The sequence below is a fragment of the Benincasa hispida genome, chromosome 12 (genome assembly GCF_009727055.1).
Source record: "Benincasa hispida cultivar B227 chromosome 12, ASM972705v1, whole genome shotgun sequence".
Lineage (NCBI taxonomy): Eukaryota > Viridiplantae > Streptophyta > Magnoliopsida > Cucurbitales > Cucurbitaceae > Benincasa > Benincasa hispida.
This window is the reverse complement of record NC_052360.1, coordinates 19,253,998-19,276,243: the sequence shown is the minus strand read 5'-3', so window position 1 is coordinate 19,276,243 and position 22,246 is coordinate 19,253,998. Positions and strand designations below refer to the sequence as shown.

At 32.8% G+C, this 22,246-nt stretch overlaps 1 protein-coding gene across 1 annotated transcript; it reads left to right on the top strand.

Moving 5' to 3' along the window:
• The first annotated feature begins 17,217 nt into the window (after positions 1 to 17,217).
• On the top strand, positions 17,218 to 20,587 carry LOC120068360. Its single transcript, XM_039020096.1, has 4 exons — positions 17,218 to 17,458; positions 18,887 to 19,390; positions 19,739 to 19,885; positions 20,123 to 20,587. Exons 1-4 carry the CDS (start codon positions 17,354 to 17,356, stop codon positions 20,210 to 20,212), a joined length of 846 nt encoding a protein of 281 aa, XP_038876024.1. The 5' UTR covers positions 17,218 to 17,353; the 3' UTR covers positions 20,213 to 20,587.
• Positions 20,588 to 22,246: the final 1,659 nt, after the last annotated feature.

Genomic DNA, 22,246 nt, shown 5'->3' with positions numbered 1-22,246 from the left:
TTAATCAGATATATTTTCATTTTTAAAAATTTTAAATGGTTTTGTATGTGTTATTAGATTCAGTTGTACATGTTTTTTTATTTAGTTACTATTTTAGCTGACACTTTGATAATACCTGACTTGCCCTTAGTTGGTTTGTATGTTCGGAATATTAATACTATATAAGTAAAGAGCTTTATCAATAACTAGGATATAAATATAGTGTAAGTGAAGAGTTTGATTAATAACCGAGATATAAATACAATGTAATTGGAGAGTTCCATTAATAATCAAATTAGTCATATTATAATCTAACATATCCAATTTCAAAACCGAAAATAAGCATCATTCCGTAATTTTCTCCCTCTTTTGGAATTTGAATTTATTTTTTATATTCAAATTAGATTTTGATAACTTTTTTACTAATTGATTTAAAATCAACCAATCTCTTCCTTATTTTTTTTCCTAATTGATTTAAATTAGTTATTTATTTTGATTTGATTTAACCATTTAAAATATTCAAAATTAATCAATCTTTAATTTATTTATCACCAGTTGGGTTTTAATTTATAATATAACTTTAGATTTTACATTATTTTATTTGTTGTTTATTATTTTAAATTCGGATTAAAAAATCTTATCCTGATTAAGATGTTATCTAATATTTTATACATATTATCATCTAACAAGCTGTATATTTCATTTAAATTCGAATTAATTTTTTTTATCCTGATTAGGATGTTACTTAATATTTTATACATTTTATCATCTAACAAGTTGTATATTTCATTTAAATCTTATCATCTTTGTACTTTTTTAATCATCTTTTATTCATTATCATCTTAATATATTATTATATCATTAATTTATCTTTTTGACAAACAAATAAGTATTCACTATTGCAATCTTGCTATTTTTGCTATGTCTCTACAATGAGTTAGGCTTCTTTCATAGTGTTTGTGGTTGATGGAGTTATAAATACAGTATAATTGTCAAAGCTTAAATGAACATGAAATTATGAATACAGTATAATTGTAAATAAATGGGCTCCCTTCGTGATTTTTCTCCCTGAATCATATTTGAATTTATATTTTATTATCAATTATCTAACGACTTATCAAATTAATCACAATAAACAAAAACTCCATGATTTTTCTCTCCAATTTACATTTGAATTTATCTTTTATTATGAAATTTGATTTTACCTAACTCACTTTCAATTTATTTAAATGTTTATTACAAATTCAATTGTTTCTCATTTTTTTAAATTATTTTATACGTATTTTTATCAAATTAATTTGATTTTTTCCCCATATTTTCCATGTTTTCAATTTTTCATATAGAAACACGTAAAAGTGGTTTGTTGTACTAAAAAAGAAACATATAAATAGGATTTAAACTTTAAATGTCTAAAACATGTGATATATATATATATATATATTGTTCAGTTTATTATTATTATTATTATTAATAAAATAAGATAACAAAAACCCTTAAATATCATCTTCATCTTCTTCCGTTAGTCACCCCAAAATCTCTTTTTCTCTTTCTAATCTCATGTTTGCAATCATTGGTTCAACAACCCTTTCTTGAATCCCATCATCTTGGTTAGTTTTTTATGACCACCCTCGTCGTCGACTTTTTTCGCACATGTTTCCTGGTTTTGTTAATACTTTGAACATCGCTTTCAACAATGACATTTTGAGATTGTCTAAAGTTGGTTTTCAAGATCCTATTAGCTACGATGAAACTCTCTACATTTTCAAACGCCTGTTTTACATCTTTATTTTCTTCTTCACCAAACGATTCTTCTTCATCTTCACCATACGCACAACCTATCTCCTTCACCCACGATCATCAAGCAATAAGCGATCTGAGAATGGAAAAGAGAAGCGAAAGAATGGAATTGAAAAACCTTAGGAACAATAGGTTTGAATTCGCAGCAAAGGATCAAGCAATAAACGATCTAAAAACGGAAAGAGAAGCGAAAATGGGGAAGATGAGGGATATGAAGAAGATGATTCACATTTGAAAGAGATGGGGAACTCAAATTCGCATCCCTATTGAAACAAAAAGTAAAATTGAGAATGGGCGGGGTTGGTGCGTGCACTATGGTTGGGAGAAGAAGCAAAATAAAAATATTGAAATTAAGCAATGAAAAATAGCAACAGATAGTGTCTATTGCTATGTATAACAGATAGAAAACAATAATAGTCTATCGTTATCTATCATAATAGACAACAATAGTGTTCTAGCGCTGTCAATCAGACTACTATCGGTATCTATAGTAGACATCAACATTTTTTTTTTTCATTCGACAATATCAAATTGAATAACGTTATAGCCTCATCCAAGCAACTGTTCATCGTGTACCCATTGATCATATTCTATCACTGGTAGACAACGATAGATATATCAATGATAGAAAGTGATAGTTTTCTATCATTATCTAATACTAATAGACATTGATAGATTACTATCAGTGTCTATTGGTAGACATCAACATTTAGTTTTTTTTACTCAACAACATCAAATTAAACAATGTCATAGCCTCATCCAAGCAATTATTCCTCGTATATCACTGATAATAGTCTATTACTGAAAGTCAGCGATAGATTACTATCATTATCTATCAATTATAGAAAATGATAGATTTCTATCGTTAACTATCACTGATAAATATCGGTAGATTACTATTGCTATCTATCGATGAACATCAACATTTAGTTTTTTTTTTTTTTTCCATTTGATAACATCTAATTGAATAACGTTATAGTCTTATCCAAACAATTATTTCTCACGTACCTTTGATCATAATATATCACTAATAGACAGAAATAAATTAAAGAAGAAGAATGAAAAGGTAGACAAAGATTGAGAGGAAGAAAACATTCATCAATCCAATTCTCAAAAGTTGAAGAAGGAGAACAAATCATTGAAGAAAACAAAGTCTTTAAGTTGACTCAATTTGATTGAAGGCATGCAAAGGGCTAGTGGATGGAAACAAACCTTGACTCAATTTGTTTTTATTAAGTTTGAGTACTTTTCTTTAAAGTTTGTACGAGATTAAAGGGGTTTTGTGAGGTTCTATCAATGTAATTTTTGGGTATTTATTATTGACCCATGCAAACACTTTCCAATTGGAGCAGTCAGGGTAAAAGCAACATGAAGCCGAGCATGGATCTCACGATGTGAACTCTTGAGGATGTGAGAGCTAATAATTATATATCGAATATATTATTAATCTTCCACTGAAGTGTTCTATGTGTTTGGGTATTTACTTAGGTATAATATGATAAATTTAAACAACCTAAGTCTAAGTGGTTTATCCAAGTATAACACTTATAATTGGATTTTAGCCTACGATGTCTAAGTGTTTAAACCATTTTTAAACCTCACACCGCTCACACAAGCTCATCAAATCAGCAAACAATGCTCAATCTTTCGGTCATAATCCCCAGGTAGGAGGTGTTCCGTAAACCATTAACTTAAGTACCCCTAGCCTTAGACAGGTTTATGAACCGATTTGAGTTTATAACCAAATATTATAAGGTAACAATTTATTTTAACGATTAAAACTAGTTGTTAACTTAAGTGAGCATGCAACTGTTCTTTGTTGTGGCTTTTAAACGTCTAACCCAATTTTATAACAACTAACAAAATTTTAGACATGCTAAATGTCCACAACATTTAACAAACGCATTCAATATCTAATATAACTATTATATTAAATAAAAGAAACCCTAACATGCATACTATATATTATAACATACATTCGATACATGTAACATGCTTCCTATGGTAGGGTTTTAAATATACATGGCATACTGTATGCATATACATGATTTATTTAATTATTACATACATCACATGCATAAACAATTAAACACAAACTGATATGGTTTTAGTTTTGGCATAAACAAGCAAATAAAAACCTAATTATTACAAACAACTTCAAAACCACTTCTGAATCGCTCCAAACCAAACCAAAGCAACTTGAACCGGACTAGCTAAAAACCCTTTGAGGCTGAACCAGATGGGACCTCGAGAAATCCGGTCGAACCGGCTGCTCTCGGTCCATGCTCAAAATCTCACTAAGGCTGGTCGTGTAACACTAGAGTCTATCGTCTAGCACGATTGTCTAGCGTTAAGAAGAGGTACAAATCGTGTAGTGTCTTCCAACTATCGTGTATCGCCATCGTCTAGTGTCGGGTGGAGCTACACGATCACCATCGTCTTACAACTATTGTATATCGCCATTGTCTAGTGTCGGGTTGAGCTACACAATCGCTAACGCCATCGCATAGTGCCCCTTCATGATCGTTTAGCACGCGTATCAAGCTACACGTAGCACCTCAACGCATCGTTTAGCTCCCACGCAAAGCTACAGGATCGTGTAATGCTATCATATAACATTTCAACGCATCGTTTAGCTCTCGTAGGTACACAATCGTCTAGCGCACAACATCACAAGGACCAGTGCCCGTAGCTATACGATCGTCTAGCTTTTTTTCACATCGTTTAGCACCTGGAGCTAAATGATCGTCTAGTATTTAAACCTCAACGATGATATTTGAGCAGAAGTTGGAAAAACTGGAATCTGTAGCTCGACTTTCTTCACTCGTTTCTTCAATTACATCTTAATTTTAACTCTAATAACTCCAAATAAATTACAGACTCTTGATAACACATATAAGCTCATGAATCAAGAGCCAATTACAAATTTAATCAAGAAATTAAAGTGAAATAAAATGCCAAAACTGAGAAAACCATATCAGTACATCAGTTTCATATATCTCATGATAAGGACCAATAAACATTCTAATTCATTAATTTTGCGGAAACTGTGAAAATAATAAGGACCAATAAACATTTTAATTCATTAATTTTGGCATAAACGGAAGCATACTCATCTAATATAAGAGGGTTTGAAGTCATACCTTTGTAGAACTCTTCAAGATCTTGATCCTTAACAGTTATCTTCTCCAAAACTTACCGTGAACTACCTCAAGATCTTTCTCACTATACTCTGAAAGCTTTAGAATGAGTTGTGGGACTCAAGAACAACTTGAATGAACAGAAATTAGGAGTGAAGCTCACTGCTACAAAACCTCTTGAAGAACAATTCTTCTACCTGAATTTTTCAGTAAAAATCCTTTGAATGCATGCCTCAATTCCACTCCAATATTCTTTATTTATTGCAGATGAACACGCAAAGAAGATGGTTGCATGAGATGCAGCTCATGCTTGGAGTAATTAAAGAAAATGTGAATGGGTTTTGTGTGAGTTGGTTGAAGATGGTAATGGAAAAACCCATTTTTCCATTTTGTGCAATTTTTCTATTTTTCTATTTCATCAAATGATTTCAAAATCAATTTTAAAAATTGAAAATATTATTAATTTTATAAAATTAATTTCATAAATTAATTTTCTAATAAAATTAATAAATAATTCAATTAAAACTAATTAATTTATCAAATATCAAATTAATTTTTATACAAATCCACCTTCATATATTTAAATCATATTTAAATATAAATTCTCTTATTCCGTTTAATTCTAATTTGAACGTTTCAAATTAACTTATCATGCTACTCTAAAGCTTATCCATTTACGAGCTAGCAGGGGGATCTCGCAGACCTACAGATTATCGACTCCAACGATCCGAGATTAATTAGCTAAACTCATTATAACCTATAGTACTCTTCTCACTGTAAATATGTTATGTTCACTTGATATAAACATAATCAGTAAGTTGATCCTTCACAGGTTGTTCGTAACCACAGATGGGTCAAGATCACCATTTTACCCCTGTGAATACATCTTGTTCCTTAAGTTCCTACTGACCCTCTAATGAACAATTTTTATTCATAATACCTCTGAATCAAGTCCTTTCTCTATCATGAGGAGGTAGGCCCCGATTATTCAAGACTTGGAATCGGTACTTAAGAGAACAACCTATCTACTAATCCTAAATCGGGTAGGAGTGAATTCCATCTTGCAGGGCTATGTCCCCAACTATTCATCCCGTCTTATCCCGAAAATGGAAGGCTTATTGAGCAATGTTGTTGGACTACTCTTACCCATGTAGATCAAAGGATAATCCCAAATAAACAAGATTTCATAGCCAACTCAGGATTAAGATTGAGTTAACCTAGGTTACTTAATAATGAAATAGTCATTTTTAACAGTAAATGGTCGTTATAAAGAAAAATGACTATTTTGTGGTCCAGTCTATATGCAAAGTCATTGCATAGGATGCCCCCACTCACATATTTCTATATGAATGATCTGTGGATCACATCGTATGTAGCACTTTACAACTTCTTGTAACAACTATAGAGTGGGCTGCATCCAATAGTATTACGAGGATGAGATACCCAATTTCATCCATATACTTATTAGACCGTTTAGGCTATATACTATTAACTTGATCATGTTTATGTCACCACATAAAGTTAAAGTATTCAGACTATAACTATGGATATGTTTATTGGATTTTCATAATAGGATACAAATTCAACAACTTTATTGAATAAGTTACTCAATAATATTTTATTGATAAATAGAATGTTTAACACGAACTGCGAGTTCTAGGACATTCCTAACACAATTTTCAAATCTTCTTTGAGGTTAAGAAAACTGTAAATATTTGCAGAAGTCTGCCATTAAAGTATACCTCAAGCCGATTGACAAATAAGCAGAAGCATTAATGAAAATATAATTCGAAGAAGAAGAGAGAACTATGGAGGACTTGGTTAGAAGTTAAGCATCATCATACTTTGTTTGAAGAAGTTGAGGCAAGTAAAGTTACTAGTACTCTTCAAACTGACAAAAATCAACAAACTCAAAGCTGATAGAAACAAATTTTCTTTGGGGTAGCTACATTATGAAATGCTTAGTGATAGACAAAGATAGAATTCTATCATTGTTTATCAGTGATAGATAGTGATAGAATTCTATCACAACCTATTCGATTTGAATTCCAATAAGCCAAATTTCAATTAATAATAAAAGAAAGAGGAGAAGATTGACTAAATAAGAAAAAGAAGAACAAGAACAAGAAGATCATTGAAGAACAAGAAAGACTAAAGAAGAAGAAGAAAAGGAGGCCGTCACTAATTAAATTTCCATCGATTAAAGAAGAAAAATAATATTATCAGATCGAATGGAGAAGAAGAAGCTAAATATGAAGAACATTCTAAAAAACTTAGAAGAAGAAGAAGAAGAAGAAGAAGAAGAATGGTGACCTACCTTTATCGCCTAGCTTGGAAACACGCACGAATCCTCTTCACTCAACGATGATAATCCGATTGATTTTTTTTCTGTGTGAACATCGATAAAGAAAAAGATGAATCAATAAGGAAGAAGACGAGGAAAAATGTGTGCTAACTTAAGGGTAGTTTGTGTATTTTTAAAAAATGAAAAAAGTTGTCCCAGTTTAAAAGTTTATCCTATTTTATTTTTCTATATGTGAAAATAGTTTCATATTTGTACCATTTATAATAATTCCCTATAAAAAAATGTAGAAAGATAAAAAAAAAAAAAAAAAAAAATTGCAGAATTGTATGGATAAATTTTAATATAGATGTCGAGAATGAAGGAACTCTAAACAAAGAGTACCTCTAAGTGGAAGCAAGATCGTTTCAAACTCATTGTGACATAAATACTGCATTCACAATCACATATACTAGTTATGCATTTAACAACGATTATGGCATGCTTTGTAACTTTAAACAACAAAAGAGCAAGATACATACTAGTTTAAGAACTCTTCTTCGTAGAAAATCTCGCTCTCGTCAAAGAAGTAAATCTTGCTATTGCTAAGATCGTCCAAGCTATCGTCCACCAAACCCCGCTCTCGTCTACCCACAAACAGACTCCTCACGAACAAGGCAGCAGGGAAGACACCACCTCTAGAACCCTCAGTATTCTCGGAGTGAGAATCCAGGAGGTGTGGGCTCTGTTGAATTTGGTAGAGGGAAGGAGGAAAGAACGATCGTTTACCACAACCAAGTAAGTGGGAGAAATCTAATATCTATCATATAGACGGATGTTTGATCATTTAGGTAGAGGTACACGATCGTATAGTGAATTGGGGTTGATCATTTAGTGAAACGCCCAGGCGCATGATCGCTTAGAAAAAGCTAGACAATCGTTTCGGTAATTCTATGCGATCGTTTAGGAAATGCGCGTGCGTGTACATGATTGTTTAGAAACTTTGAGTTGTCGTGTATGCTCTCGGTTCGCTAGGCGATAGGTAGTGTACTTAATCGGTGAGCGAATGTTTGATCTCTTGCAAAATGAAAACCATTTTCATTTTATCCTTCAGTTATAACAACTGAATGCAACCTCCCACTATCTCATTCGGTTACGGAGAAAAAACCACAAACAACTATCCATAAATGTTTGAATTAAAAAAAATAAATATAATCATATTATATTTATAACCTATGGTTTAATATCACATCATATGCCACATATGAACCATATTCTTTTCTCATCCACTAGATATAAATCATATTTATATCATTTTCCTCCAATTAATGTATCTCATACATCATGTCAACTATATCATATATAATTGACCCGTTCAATCATATAATATATAATCGAAATCCTTCTTGTCAATTGAACACTTCAAACTAACCCAAAAACTGATTCTCAACTTGAATCCATTGAGCTACCAAGGGGACCTTATGAACCTATGGCTCGAAGCTCCAACTATACGTGAATAGCTGACTAAACTCTTTAGTCACGAGATCCACTATCCGTTAACTGCCAGGCATTCCACTAAAGACCAACAACTGCACTCTTCTCACCACAGATATATTTCTGTGGCCATCGGATATAATCAATCAACAGTACGATCACCCTTGACAGATGCTCGTAAGTACAACTGGGCCAATTTATCGTTTTGCCCCTGTAATTACATCTAACTTCTTAAGTACCACTGATCCCTCTAATGAATAATACAACATAGTCCTACTATGTATGGACACCTCTCAAGCCATGAGAAGATGTGTAGCGTCACATCGTTCAAACTCTCGAATCAACCCTTAAGAGAGCAATCTATCTACTTACCCCTGCTTTAGGGAAGGAGTGAATTCCATCTTGTGTAGCTGAATTCCTAGCTCCTAAATCAGACGAATCCCCAAAGTGGTAGGTTTGAGTCGGCGATGTGATCACTCACACCCATGCAAATCAAAGGACCGCCCTCAAAGGTAGGAGTTCCTAACTCACTCAGAATTGAGGTCATGTTACCTATGGTCATCCTAGTGAAGTGAAGTCTCTATCCTGAACGACGTTATATAACGAGTCTATAACACTTCGTGTTTAGTCTTATACAAACTTCTTTGTATAGGACGCCCCCGCTCGCATGTCTTCACATGAATGATCAGGATAAGACCATCTGTAACAAGTCACAACACTTGTAACTATTCTACAAAACGGGCCACATGCATAGCGTTATCAATATAAGATTTTCCTCCTATATTCATATACTACAGACCATTTTGATTATCACTTAAGATATGATCCACCTGTATGTCACCACATACATGCTTAAGCTACAATGACAACTAGGGATCTTAGTTTATTTATTTGTGGTAAAGCAATTAAAACATCCAATATTCCATAGACAATAGTGCAGAAAATATCATATATTATTACATCACAAGCGTTTATTCAATACAATGTTTACAAACTACAAGACCCAACGAGAGTTTAGGGCATCAATCCCAATAAGAGAAAATGGTCATTTCCTCTATAAATCAAATTAAAATGACAGATAAATAAATATGATAAAAAGATAAAATGTTTCTAGATTTTTTGTTCTTTTTTTGAGTTTTTTTTTTCGTACTAATACCTAAATTTTGGATGATTAATGTTTTTTTCTCTGAAGAAACTCTAAACTAGAGAACCAGTGAGCAGAAACAGATTGTTCCAAAACCCATTGTGAAAGAACATAAACATTTACAATCAAACCAAATAGTTATGCATTAAAGACTAAATTACAACATGCTTCTTAAATGAACAAACAAGGGATCAAGTACAATACATATGAAGAACCCTTTTCTTCTAGTATTTCCCTCGATCAAACACTAATGGATCTACCAGCATGAACGCAACGATCAAACCAGCAAACAACACGAATTGAAAAAACCTCGGTCACAACCGAGTAAAACTCGATCCTCGACCCTCAAACGAAACTCGAAACCACCACTTGGTTACCTTGGTATTCTCGGTGTGAGAATCCAGGAGTTGTGGGCTTTGTATGGATTTAGGTAGAAGGAAGGAGGAACTAGACGATCGAGTAGGCGACAGAAGGAATAAGCCTATCATTAGACTTGAGTACTCGATCGTTTAGTAACGAGTAACTATCGTAAATTAAATTCAATGACAAACGTTTACTCTCTTAAATAGTAATCTGATTACTTTTTGGTCGTATAGCGTGTGAGTTAACAAAATGAAAACTATTTTCAACTTTATCCCACAGTTAGCATAAACCGTGCATAACCAACCACTAAGTCGGTTATTGGAGAAAAACTAAAATCAATTATCTCATAGTTAATTTATTATAAATAAATCTTATAACTAATTTATCATATTATATTTATAACCTATAGTTTTAATATCATATCATATGCATCATATAAACCATAGTTCTTTTTCTCCTTTATGAGATTTAATATAAATCATATTTATATTAATTCTTCCAATCAAATAATGTATCAAATACATCAAATCAATTATATCACATATAATTGAATCAATTTAATTATATCATATATAATCAAATTTCCTCTAGTTAATTTGAACATCTCAAACAAACCCAAAAACTGATTCTCAACATGAATCCATTGAGCTACCAAGGGGATCTTATGAACCTGTAGCTTGAAGTTCTAACGGTACATGAATAACTGACTGAACTCTTTAATCACGATATCCACCATCCGCTAAATGTTGGGCACTCCACTAAAGATCGACAACTGCACTCTTCGCACTACAAATATATTTCTGTGTCCATCAAATATAACCAGTCAACAGTATAATGACCTTTCACAAATCGCTTGTAAGTACAGTTGGGCCAATTTGTTGTTTTGCTCCTATAGTTGCATATAACTCCTTAAGTACCACTAATCCCTCTAATGAATAATACATCATAGTCCCACTATGAGTAAACCCTTCTCAGGCCAAGAGAAGGTGTGGCACCATATTATTCAAGCTCCGGAATCAGCCCTCAAGGGAGCAATTTATCTACTTACCCCTACTTCGGAGAAGGAGTGAATTTCGTCTTGTGTAGCTGAGTTCCCAGCTCCCCAATTAAACGAATCCCCAAAGTGGTAGGTTTGAGTCGGCGATCTAGCCACTCGCACCCATGCAAATCAAAGGACCGCCCTCATAGGAAGGAGTTCACAACTCACTCATGATTAAAGTCATGTTACCTATGATCATTCTAGTGAAATGAAAGTCTCTGTCATGAACGGAGGTATATAACGGACCAAACATTTTGTGGTCTGGTCTTATACAAACTCCTTTGTATAGAGCATCCCCGCTCGCATGCCTAATACACAAATGATCATAATCATACCATTTGTAGCACTTTACAACATTTGTAATACCTAAAAAGTAGGTCACACTCGTAATGTCACCAGGATAAGGTTTTCCTCCTTTACTCATATACTACAAACCATTTAGGTTATCACTTAAAGCACGATTCGCTTGTATGTCTCCACATACATACTTAATTTACAACGATAACCAGGGATCTTAGTTTATTGGTTTGTGGTTAATGCAACTAAAATATTTCATATTTTATAGATTGGAGTAAATAAAATATCTCATATTATATATCACAAACTGTTTGTTTATATATATGTTTACAAACTATAGAACCTTACAAGATTTAGGGCATCAACCCCAACATTCTCTAATTTTTGAAAATAGTGAAAAATGACATTTGTCATTATTAGAGCGCACTATTAGTGTGTTAATCATCCATATTATTTGCCCCACACCACTAAGGACAGTTTTGAGTGGCAAGTGCAAGCACAAGGAAGAGCTCCAACACGAGTGAGAGAGTTAGGAGGAGTGTGAAAATGAATGAGTGAGGGAGGAAGTGATAAGGAGAAGTATAGGATAACTAATATATTTTAGTTAATGTTCAGTTCAGTCGGTAAATTTAGATTAACTAATATTTTAAAATTGATTAGTTAATTGTATGATTCTTTATAGGCTATATGCCACTTTAGGGTTGTAATAGGAAGCTTTTGATCATCATTTTAATATAGGATTTTTGGTTCTCTTGGAGAGTTCACTCCTCTTCAAGGGATGAACTTCTCTTGTCCGACCACAGGTTTGGTCTATGATAACGGGCAGAAATGCATGTTATTACAACGCAAAGATATAAAACAATGTAGGATTGCAACGGTAAAAATGTATAAAATTGCGTCCAAAAGCATTAAGTTTAGAACGTCGCGATCGCATGCGTCTATTGCATTAAAGCAGCTAACTTATGTATTTTGTGCAGGAAAATGTGTTGGCGCAAGGTAGAATTGTGATCCGAGGAATTTAGCATCCAAGCGCATTAAGAGATTGCGACCGCAAGGTTTTGTGATCATATACGTTCATGAAAACCTGCTCAAGAAGGTAGCCGCATAGAGCCGGCACATCAAGGTGAAATCTTAATAAATCACGATGGGACAGAAAGCTGATGACGTCGAATCCGAATTTAGTTGACAAGTCGTTAACGACACACTGTAGAAAGTACACTCAACTTTACGGTGACAATTATTCGGCGCATCAGACAGAAAATTAATGACATTTCATCAGTGCAATCATTCGAGAGAAAAATCTCTTCACCCTGAAGCTCTATAAATATCGAAGACCATCTTCGTTAAAGGAGTTCGATTCCGATATACAGAATTTAGAGTTCTTCTTCACCGCAGTCTGTAATTATATATACTTAGAAGGCGGAGATGAGTGAAGGGAGAATATGCCGAGAGATCGTCCTGTTAACTCGGAAGAGTGCCGGGAGGCGTCGAAAACAGAGAGAGGGTCGATTCTTGCGGAAGCAAGAACATTCTTTGGGCAAAGTAGAGAAAACTCAATGTAAAAGCCTTGGGAAGTAAGACATTACTATTAGGCTCTCTATCCTTATTTTCCATTGTCATTTTGTATTCTGAACTTATTTATAAAATGGAAATTGCATCTCTATATATGTCCACTCTCTTTACATTACACATGAATAACTAAACTGTCGAATGGGTTGAGAAGCACTTAGCTAACATAACCTGAGATCTTCACTTTATGCAATCATTTTGTATAATGTATGCGTCATTCGTCCTTTAGAGATACTCGGGAGGGTGATCTGAGGATAGAATCTAGGCTTGGACAAGTCAGATTAGAATCTAGGCTCGGGAGAGTCAGATTAGAACCGCATAATCAAGAGATAGAAACTTAGGAATAAGTTTTGCTTGCTTTTAACACATCGCATGCACCCTAGAGATAGGATATGGTGCTTTGTGGTCACCTTGTATCTATGTGTATCATTCATTATCGCATAGTCAAGAAGTAAAGACTTAGAAATAAATCCTATAGACATCATCGCATATATCGCATGCATCTTAAAACTAGGAGCTATCGCATTTGCATTGGAAAATGAATTGTTGTCGCATGTGTGTAGCATGATCGCATAGTTTGAACGCAATCTCAGGAAGCGCTAGCTAAAGACCTTCTTAACCCGTTCCTCCACATACTCATTGTACTTTCGTTGTTATCGACTCTTTTCTCAATTCCGCCGCATAGACTTTATACATAAACAAACATACCAACCAACGCATTGTTTTATTTATCATCGCAAAGAGATTTGAAATTACCATCGCATACTATTTCCATAGTCCCTATGTTCGATCCTGGGCTTACCAGATAACTTAGTAGGGTTTATACTTGGATCTTGCTAAGAAAACTTGCATGCACAATGCATATTCCACCATCGCATTCTATACCATTATTTCATCGCATTAACCACGCATCAATCTAATACCTTTTCCCACTACATCAGGAAGAACCCTAAAGTGGTTGAGAGCATAATTATATTGGATTGAACATGAGTGCAAGGGAGTGAGGAGGAGTTTGAGCACAATCGCAATAGAGGGAGGAAGACCTCTAGCATGTGAGAGCTCTATTATATGGATGAACTTAATGTCAGAGTATATGAATAATTAGGATTCTCAATGACATAGAGTCGTCATTATTCTTAAAAGTAGGTACAAACAACATTATCGCTACAAAATTAAGTTCATTCTACCAAAAACTTTTTTTTGTCTTTTTTGCCTAACTACTTTATAATCATATGCCAACTCTTTTTAAATTATTCTCCTTCATAATTTTTAGGTAATAATTCTAAATTTAAAAACAATATTATAAATCCATCTAACTCGAGTAAGTTTGGTTAATTATCTATTTCAAGTCTAAATTCCTATCTAGAGTTAAAAAGAAAACAAAAAGATGATTAAGAACAAAATCTTTATATGTTTAATAAGATTTGGTAGGCCTATTGAAATTTGATACAACCAGTCTCCTATATTATATTGAATTATTACAGGTAAACTAAATTTTCTTCCTTTGAGGGCTAGAATCCAAGCTTAAGATCAACTCCTTATAGCTTGTAACAAAAAAGCAATGAAAACATTATAATTCAAACAATCATGGACACAAAAATAGGTCCAAAGCAATTAATTATGAAATTCATTTTAAGAAAATCAATTATAAAATTAAATAAAATTCATCCACTTTGTTGTAATGGGCAAAATTGGACCCAATTGAATATAAAGACTAAGGAAAGATTAAGAAAAATAGGTTCAAAATGAAAGTGAACCTGTACCCAGATAAGTCTAGGATCAATTAATCTTTTTGTCAATCTAAATCTAATCCTAACTGAATAAAAAATTTTCAAGGTCAACCTATCTTTAAACACATTATTATATGTTTTTGACATAACATTAATTTTTCTTTATTTTATCGGTCATTTTTCCTTAAATAAGAAATGTGCTTAAATATGTGAGGTTCAGGTGAGTTTTACTCTAACTAAATTTTGACATCAACAATCTTAAAAAATGGAACCACCTTGACACAATTTTTGCATCATTCCCTAAAGATTGTGGTTTTTTTGTTTTTTTGTTTTTTTTTTTTTTTTTTACATATCTCCTAAATAAACAAAATAAAAAAATTTAAGAATATGTTACAAACGAACGAAATTAAAATACAATTTTAATCCTTGTATTTTAAATATTATTTTACTTTAATCTCTATCTTTCAAAAGTGCTCCTATCTAATCTATATATTTCCAATAATTCTCAAAATTAATCATCCTACCATTACTTTTGAGTTAAAATTAGTTTATTCTCTTTTTGATTCTCTCCTTCCCACCTACTCTCCTTTCTAGCTCTTATTATAAGCATTAAATTCAGACACATATAAATAATAGAGTACAATAAGACAAAAATCAAAATACAGATGCAATATAATAATGTAGATCCATTGATAACTATTTCCTTTTTTATTTTTAGTTTTTAAAAATTAAATCTATTTAATTCATATTTCTTACAATAGTTTACATCTTTATTAAGTTCAATGGTTAAATTCTTAGCTAAATTTAAAAACAAAAATAATTTTTTGAAAGTTACTTTTTTTACTTTTTAAAATTTGACTTAGTTTTTTAAACCATTGGTGAAAAATAGATAACAAAAGAAGAATTTTGGTGGTGGAAGTAGTATCCATAGGTTTAATTCTCAAAAACAAAAACAAAAAACAAAGAGTGTATTTGGGGCAAGAACTATCATAAGACTATAACAATCACCTCTTGCTATAGTAGATACTAATTTGTATTCCTCAATTAACTACAATACACTATTTCAAAACTCTCATTCACTACAGTATTTACTATTTGCTATAGTTTTAACTATTTTGCATTCAACATTTTTTTATTCTTTGCTACAGTGATATTATTTTCTTCTTAAACTAAAATAGTTTATACCTCAAATACATATTATTATAACCCAAACTAAAATAATCTACAACCCAGACACAAACTATTATACCCAATTATAATAATCTAGGGCTATAGTAACCAATTCCTTACTCCAAACACCACGAAAACGGTTACCAAACAGGATCTTAATAACTAAATTTATAATTTAGCTAAATAATACACTCCAAATTTTTAATAGATTAAGAGCTCATTTGACTAAAAAAATAAACATTTTTAAAAAACTATTTTTATTTAAATTCTTTTGATAAAATTATTTAAGATACACTTTAAAATTGTTTCAAAAATTATTTTAAGTATTTGTTAAATATTTTAATTTTTTACCAAAATGACTTATTTTTAAAATTAAATACTTAAAAAGTTAAACGAAATATATACTAAAAGAAAGCAGAGATAGTGGTAGAAACAAAAAGATTAAGAAAATACATTCCCTTGAACCTTTTCAAAACATGTAACTCTTTCTTTTTTTACTTTTTATTTTTACTTCCATAAACTTACCTCATTCCAAAAAAGCCAAAGTAAAGATGAGTTTATTTCATTTAAGTTTCTACAAATAAATGAGAAGAAAACAACAAAGAAGAAAGAAGGGAGAGATGGGAACTCATCACACACAACAACAAACAACAAATGTAAAAAGACAACAACAAATTTGCAACTTGGAAGGTGTCATCCACGCGCTTTTCATTGGCGCGTGGATCCTGTCATATGGGACCTGCCTGTTTTGCCTGACCAACCCACAAACTTTTCCCTAGCATTTTGGCTTGGTGCTCATCAACCTTTGCAAATTGCAATTAAATAATTAACCAAAAAAAAAATCCAATAATTTATATAATAATTACACTAAAACTAAAAGAAAGCAAATTGAGTTGAGCCATTGCAATATATAAAATAGTGATAAATGTCTTTTCTTTGCTTTGTCTTCATATATGTTTTTTTTTTAATTGCATCAGCATCATAATTAAAAGGACAATATTTCCACTCCTTTTTTTTATTTTTCTTTTTGATCTTTGATGAATTTTGTTTAATATTGTACTAAAGTATATAAATTTGCCTCTTTTTTTTTTTTTTTTTTTTCAGTTCCAAAATCCAAAAGCTTAAATACAAAGCCCACAAATAAATTTTCAGGGCTACTCTCAGTCTAGGACCTTTTTTCCTGGGATTCGGGAGAAGGGTTTTTTTTNAGCTTAAATACAAAGCCCACAAATAAATTTTCAGGGCTACTCTCAGTCTAGGACCTTTTTTCCTGGGATTCGGGAGAAGGGTTTTTTTTTTTTTTCTTTTCCAATTATTAGGGACTTGCTTTTGCTCTCCAAAGCTTTGGAAATGTATGCTGAAACTGAGCATTTGCTTCCTTATTTCCAGAATTTCTCTGATGAATTTCAACTAGCAAAGGATTTCTGTAAAACCCACAAGCTTGATTCTCCATTGGTACTCTCTCAATCTCTCATTTCAGTCTTTGTTTTTTTTTTCCCCCCCTCATTTCTTGCTTTTGGGCTGCATTTTTTTGGAGGATCATGAACTGGGTTTGAGCTTAAACTTGTTATAGATTTAGATTTTGGACTTAACTCTGTGGTTGGGTTTTTGTTTGTTGTAACTTGGTTATGATATCCACTGTTTGGTTCTTGAGAAAAATGGGAAGGAAAAACTTTGCGCTCTGTTTCCATTGTGTATCTTAGTTAGCTCAAAGTGCTTAGGGAATTAGTTTGAGTCTGCTTTACATGCTGGATCTGGAAAATGATGGGTGAAAAAGGCAAATAAGAGAGTGAAAGAGAGAACAGTTTCTTTTAAGTTCTCTGCTTCAATCATTCTTTCTTTTTTCAGTTATCTTTTTTGTTGAACCCATTTTCCACTATTCATTTACTTAACCTCCATGGAAAAGAGTTTTAAGGAAGCTCTCTCTCTCTCTCTCTCTCCCTCTCTCTCTCTCTCACACACACACACACCGGTTTCTTCTGTTATAACAATATGTTGGGAAGGAAGAGAGGAAAATTGGCCAGAAAAGGCTGGTAGTACTCAGTATCTTTTGCTTAAAGATATTTTTAGTGATGGAAGATTGTCTGTTGTATTTGGTAATGTTTGCTTATGAGAGCTGTTTTAACCTAAGATATCTGCAAAATCTCAGTTTTATAATGCCAAAAGGCAGCTTCCATCAGAGCTTTTCCACCACTTTTTTCAGTATAAATGGTTAGCCTTAGTAGCAATATTCTTTGAACTACTTTACTTTTCTCCAATGATTTCTGTTAATTTGGCTGAATTTTACAGGATCCTCACTACTTACTTCTACCTTTTCACTCAAATAATTTTTATTCCTTATCTTTTCCTCATAGAATATGTTCACCTGTATACCTTTCAAATTAGCTGCTCTTTTTCCCTTGGAACAATGAATTTTTGTTTAAAACAAAACAATTGTATTTTGTATCTTTTAGATGGCATTGGGCATTAGTTTTTTTTTTTTTTTTTTTTTTTTTTTTTTTTTTTTTGATTTAAGTCAGCTGGAAAAGAGTCCTTCTATCTTTACCACTTTCATATTAGTTGGTTTCATTTTCATCACTCACCTTCTTTCTTCTAATGCAGANAAATAATTTTTATTCCTTATCTTTTCCTCATAGAATATGTTCACCTGTATACCTTTCAAATTAGCTGCTCTTTTTCCCTTGGAACAATGAATTTTAACTTAAATTTCTTTAAGTTTCCTTCGTACCTTTAAAGAAAGGGATCGAATTTTTTTTTTTTTTTTTTTTTTTTTTTTTTTTTTTAATTTGGATTTAAGTCAGCTGGAAAAGAGTCCTTCTATCTTTACCACTTTCATATTAGTTGGTTTCATTTTCATCACTCACCTTCTTTCTTCTAATGCAGAGCAACATGGTTCAGACATCAACAGTATGTGAATACAACATGGGAGGTGAAGGTGACCTATTCAAAGCTCCAGAGCCAATTATCGAGGAATCGTTTTCGAGTCTCAATCCTATGATGGCTGCAATTTCAATGATGTCCTTTGGCAACCCCATCTCCTTGGATGGACTTAAAGATACAGATTTTGAATCACTTCAAAATGATCAGCTCTTGAGTGAGGTTTACTATGAATGTGAGAAGGATCTTTTAGAGAAAGCAGCAATACAAACACCGCTGTCTGAAGTTTTCGATCTTAGGAGTCAGACTTCAAGTACGGATGACAATCATATTCCAGAAAACAAACCAGTTCCTGATGCAACACTTCAGAAGAGTGTTAGCTCAGGATGCTTAAGGTCAATGGACTGGATGCAAGGCCCTGCAATGAAGTCCAGTATTTTAGATTTTAGTGGAATGGATATCAGTGAGGTCTACGGGATGCGGCGGGCATTTAGCGAAGGCGATATCAAGGTCAGACCTTATTTCTAACTTTGTAATCAAAAGTTCCTTATATGTTCTAGAGCTATTTAATGTTTTGGAACCGGAGCATTCACAAATTTGATACAGAAACTGACATGAAGAAGAATCAAGATGTCCACGATTTGAGAACAATTACCAGTATCCAGAATCTCAGATACTCAGTTGAAAGGCTGAATAATAATCTTAAGATTACAAAAACTAGAAATAGGTGTTATCTGGAGAGTGAAGAATACTATTCTCTCATAATGATTAAGTTATATAGAAATATCTATTTTGTGTCTTCAATCATTTCCATAAGTTAATTGGGGTTTTGTCATTGATTCTAAACTTCTGCTGCAGACTCTTAGTAATGGCAATGGGAGCCAGTTCCATTCTCCTCTCGAGAGGCCACCGCTAGTCAGCAATTGCACCGCAGAAGAACGCAAAGAAAAACTCTCAAGATACCGAAACAAGAGGACAAAAAGGAACTTTGGCAGAAAGATCAAGGTAATTAATTTATATTGCAACCAATATCCAGTAAGCATGTCGAACGAGTTAACGTACAAAGACCAGTCGAAATTTCTACGAAATGCCCCAGCTCCAATTGGCCACCATTTTTCTGAAAACAATCCATAAGTTTCAATAGCATTTTTAAAATTTTCAAAATTTGAAGGATGAATATAAATAATAGCCTTGGAGATCATAAGATGAAGGCTAAAAAGAGCATGTTTTTTTTGTTGTCAGTATGCTTGCAGAAAGGCTCTGGCTGACAGTCAACCAAGAATCAGAGGAAGGTTTGCCAAGACAGAAGAATCTGAGATGAGGAGGCAATGATATTCTGAGGAAAACCAATGGTTAGAAGAAGAATCTGCAATTAGTTTCTTTAGAAGGACTGAAATGAAATATGTAGAAGATAGATTTGTAAATAGTGTTTGCTTAATAAAAACAAAAAGAAAATGAAAAAGAAGAAGAAGAAGAAGCAAAAGTGTTTGTTCATAGTAGTGCTGCTCTGTAATGTTCATGGTTGTATTTTCTAATTCAAGTTCTATGATCTGTATCACTTACAGTTCCAATTATGGCTCCTTAAAACATTGTCTCAAACAATGTTTAAGTTCATTTCATTATTTCAAGGTTTTGATCTGAACTCAAACTATGTGGAGTTTAGAAACTTCAGAGTAAAGTTGAGTTCTCCAAGGAGACAATTCTTCACTTTTGGGACAACCCCATACTCTTCTTTCTATCTCAAATTTCGTACATTTGTATTAAAAATCTAATATTGATTAGACTAGGATGTCTTTTTAATGTAAATATTTGAATTTTATTGACATTTTCATACATAGTTGTGTTCTACTAAAATGTTTCTAAATACTATCTACTGTACATGTACATGTATATACATCTCTAATTTAATGTAGGTTTGAATTGTTGTTCTATTTTGTTCCTTATCTCATAAAATATTTATTTTATCTTCGTAATGTCATATTTGTTTGCCAATTACTGTATATCTCAATTGGTTAAAATATATATCATCGACTAAGAAGTTTAGATGAAATCCATGTTGAGCTTAATAATAATAATAAGAAGAAGAATAAGAATAAGAATAGAAACTTGTTACCTAACTTTTAAAGTTTCTATTATAATCTTTGAAGTTTTAGAAAATAATCATTTGGGCCCTTACCATATTTTGGTTTTAACAAACAAGCTTCACTTTAGACATGTGTACTAGCATGTTAATATGAACATAATTTCTAGCAATATAAGTTAGAGACAAACATTGGACAAACAAAAATTAGTTGGAGATAATATAGCTCAAACTGTAATGATTGTTTTACAAATATTTAATAACTAAAATAGGCATGTTGAAAGTTCAGTGACCAATATGGAACATATATAAAAATTCAAAGACCAAAATAGATATTTTTAAAAGTTTAGAGACTAAAATAAAACGAACTAAAAAATTTATGAACCCAAATGAGATTTCAACCTCTACGTATATATACATAGATATCTACGCATACAGACACACATATATATACATAGTACATACACACATAGAAATCCTTAAATATATATTTTCTAATTAAAAAAAAAGGTTGGAAAGGCATTCTTTATTCCGGTCTCATTTCCTAATTAAACTACAAAATTCTACCTCATTAAGATTTTTTCATGAGTTGATAGTCTTAAGCATATAGTTGATACCCACCTGTTAGGACTATAAATTTGTTCATAATATAACTGTCGAAAATAGTAGTTTAACCTAGGAGTATTTTTGTAATTTACTATATCCCTAGAGTTTCTATTTATTTGAGCATTCTCCTTGTATTCAATGTATCAAACAATAATAAAAAAATCAGTCTATATCGTGGTTTTTTCTCCCTATTTTAGGGTTTTCGACGTAAACTTTGGGTTCTTTTTCTTCTCTCTTTTTCATCATGGTATTAGAGACAAATGACGAAACCCTAGTCATCATCGACGAGAATCGACCACAGTCTCCTTCAGCAGCCTCCGTTGAAAACGGCAAAGCCGTGAATGTCGATATCACAGCAACAATACAGGCAACCATCGAGCGATACCTACGAACCGCGCTGCCCCAACTTGTTCCAGCCGTCATGTTTCAGCAGATGGGTCAGACCGAATCCAGCCGTGCACAGCTGGTTCTTCCATCCTAGATCGCAATTGTGGATGTGTGCGCAGTCATGGCTGAGTCAAGCTGACGATCGGAGCCAGCAGTTTGCGCAGAGTTTAGCCGACGATCGAGGCCAGGAGTTCCAGGCCGGTCCTTCCCGATTGCAGCTCCCGTTCCCAAATAACACCTCCCGATTGCAGGTTCCATTCACGGCTGATCCCTCCCAAGTGCAGCCAGCTGTG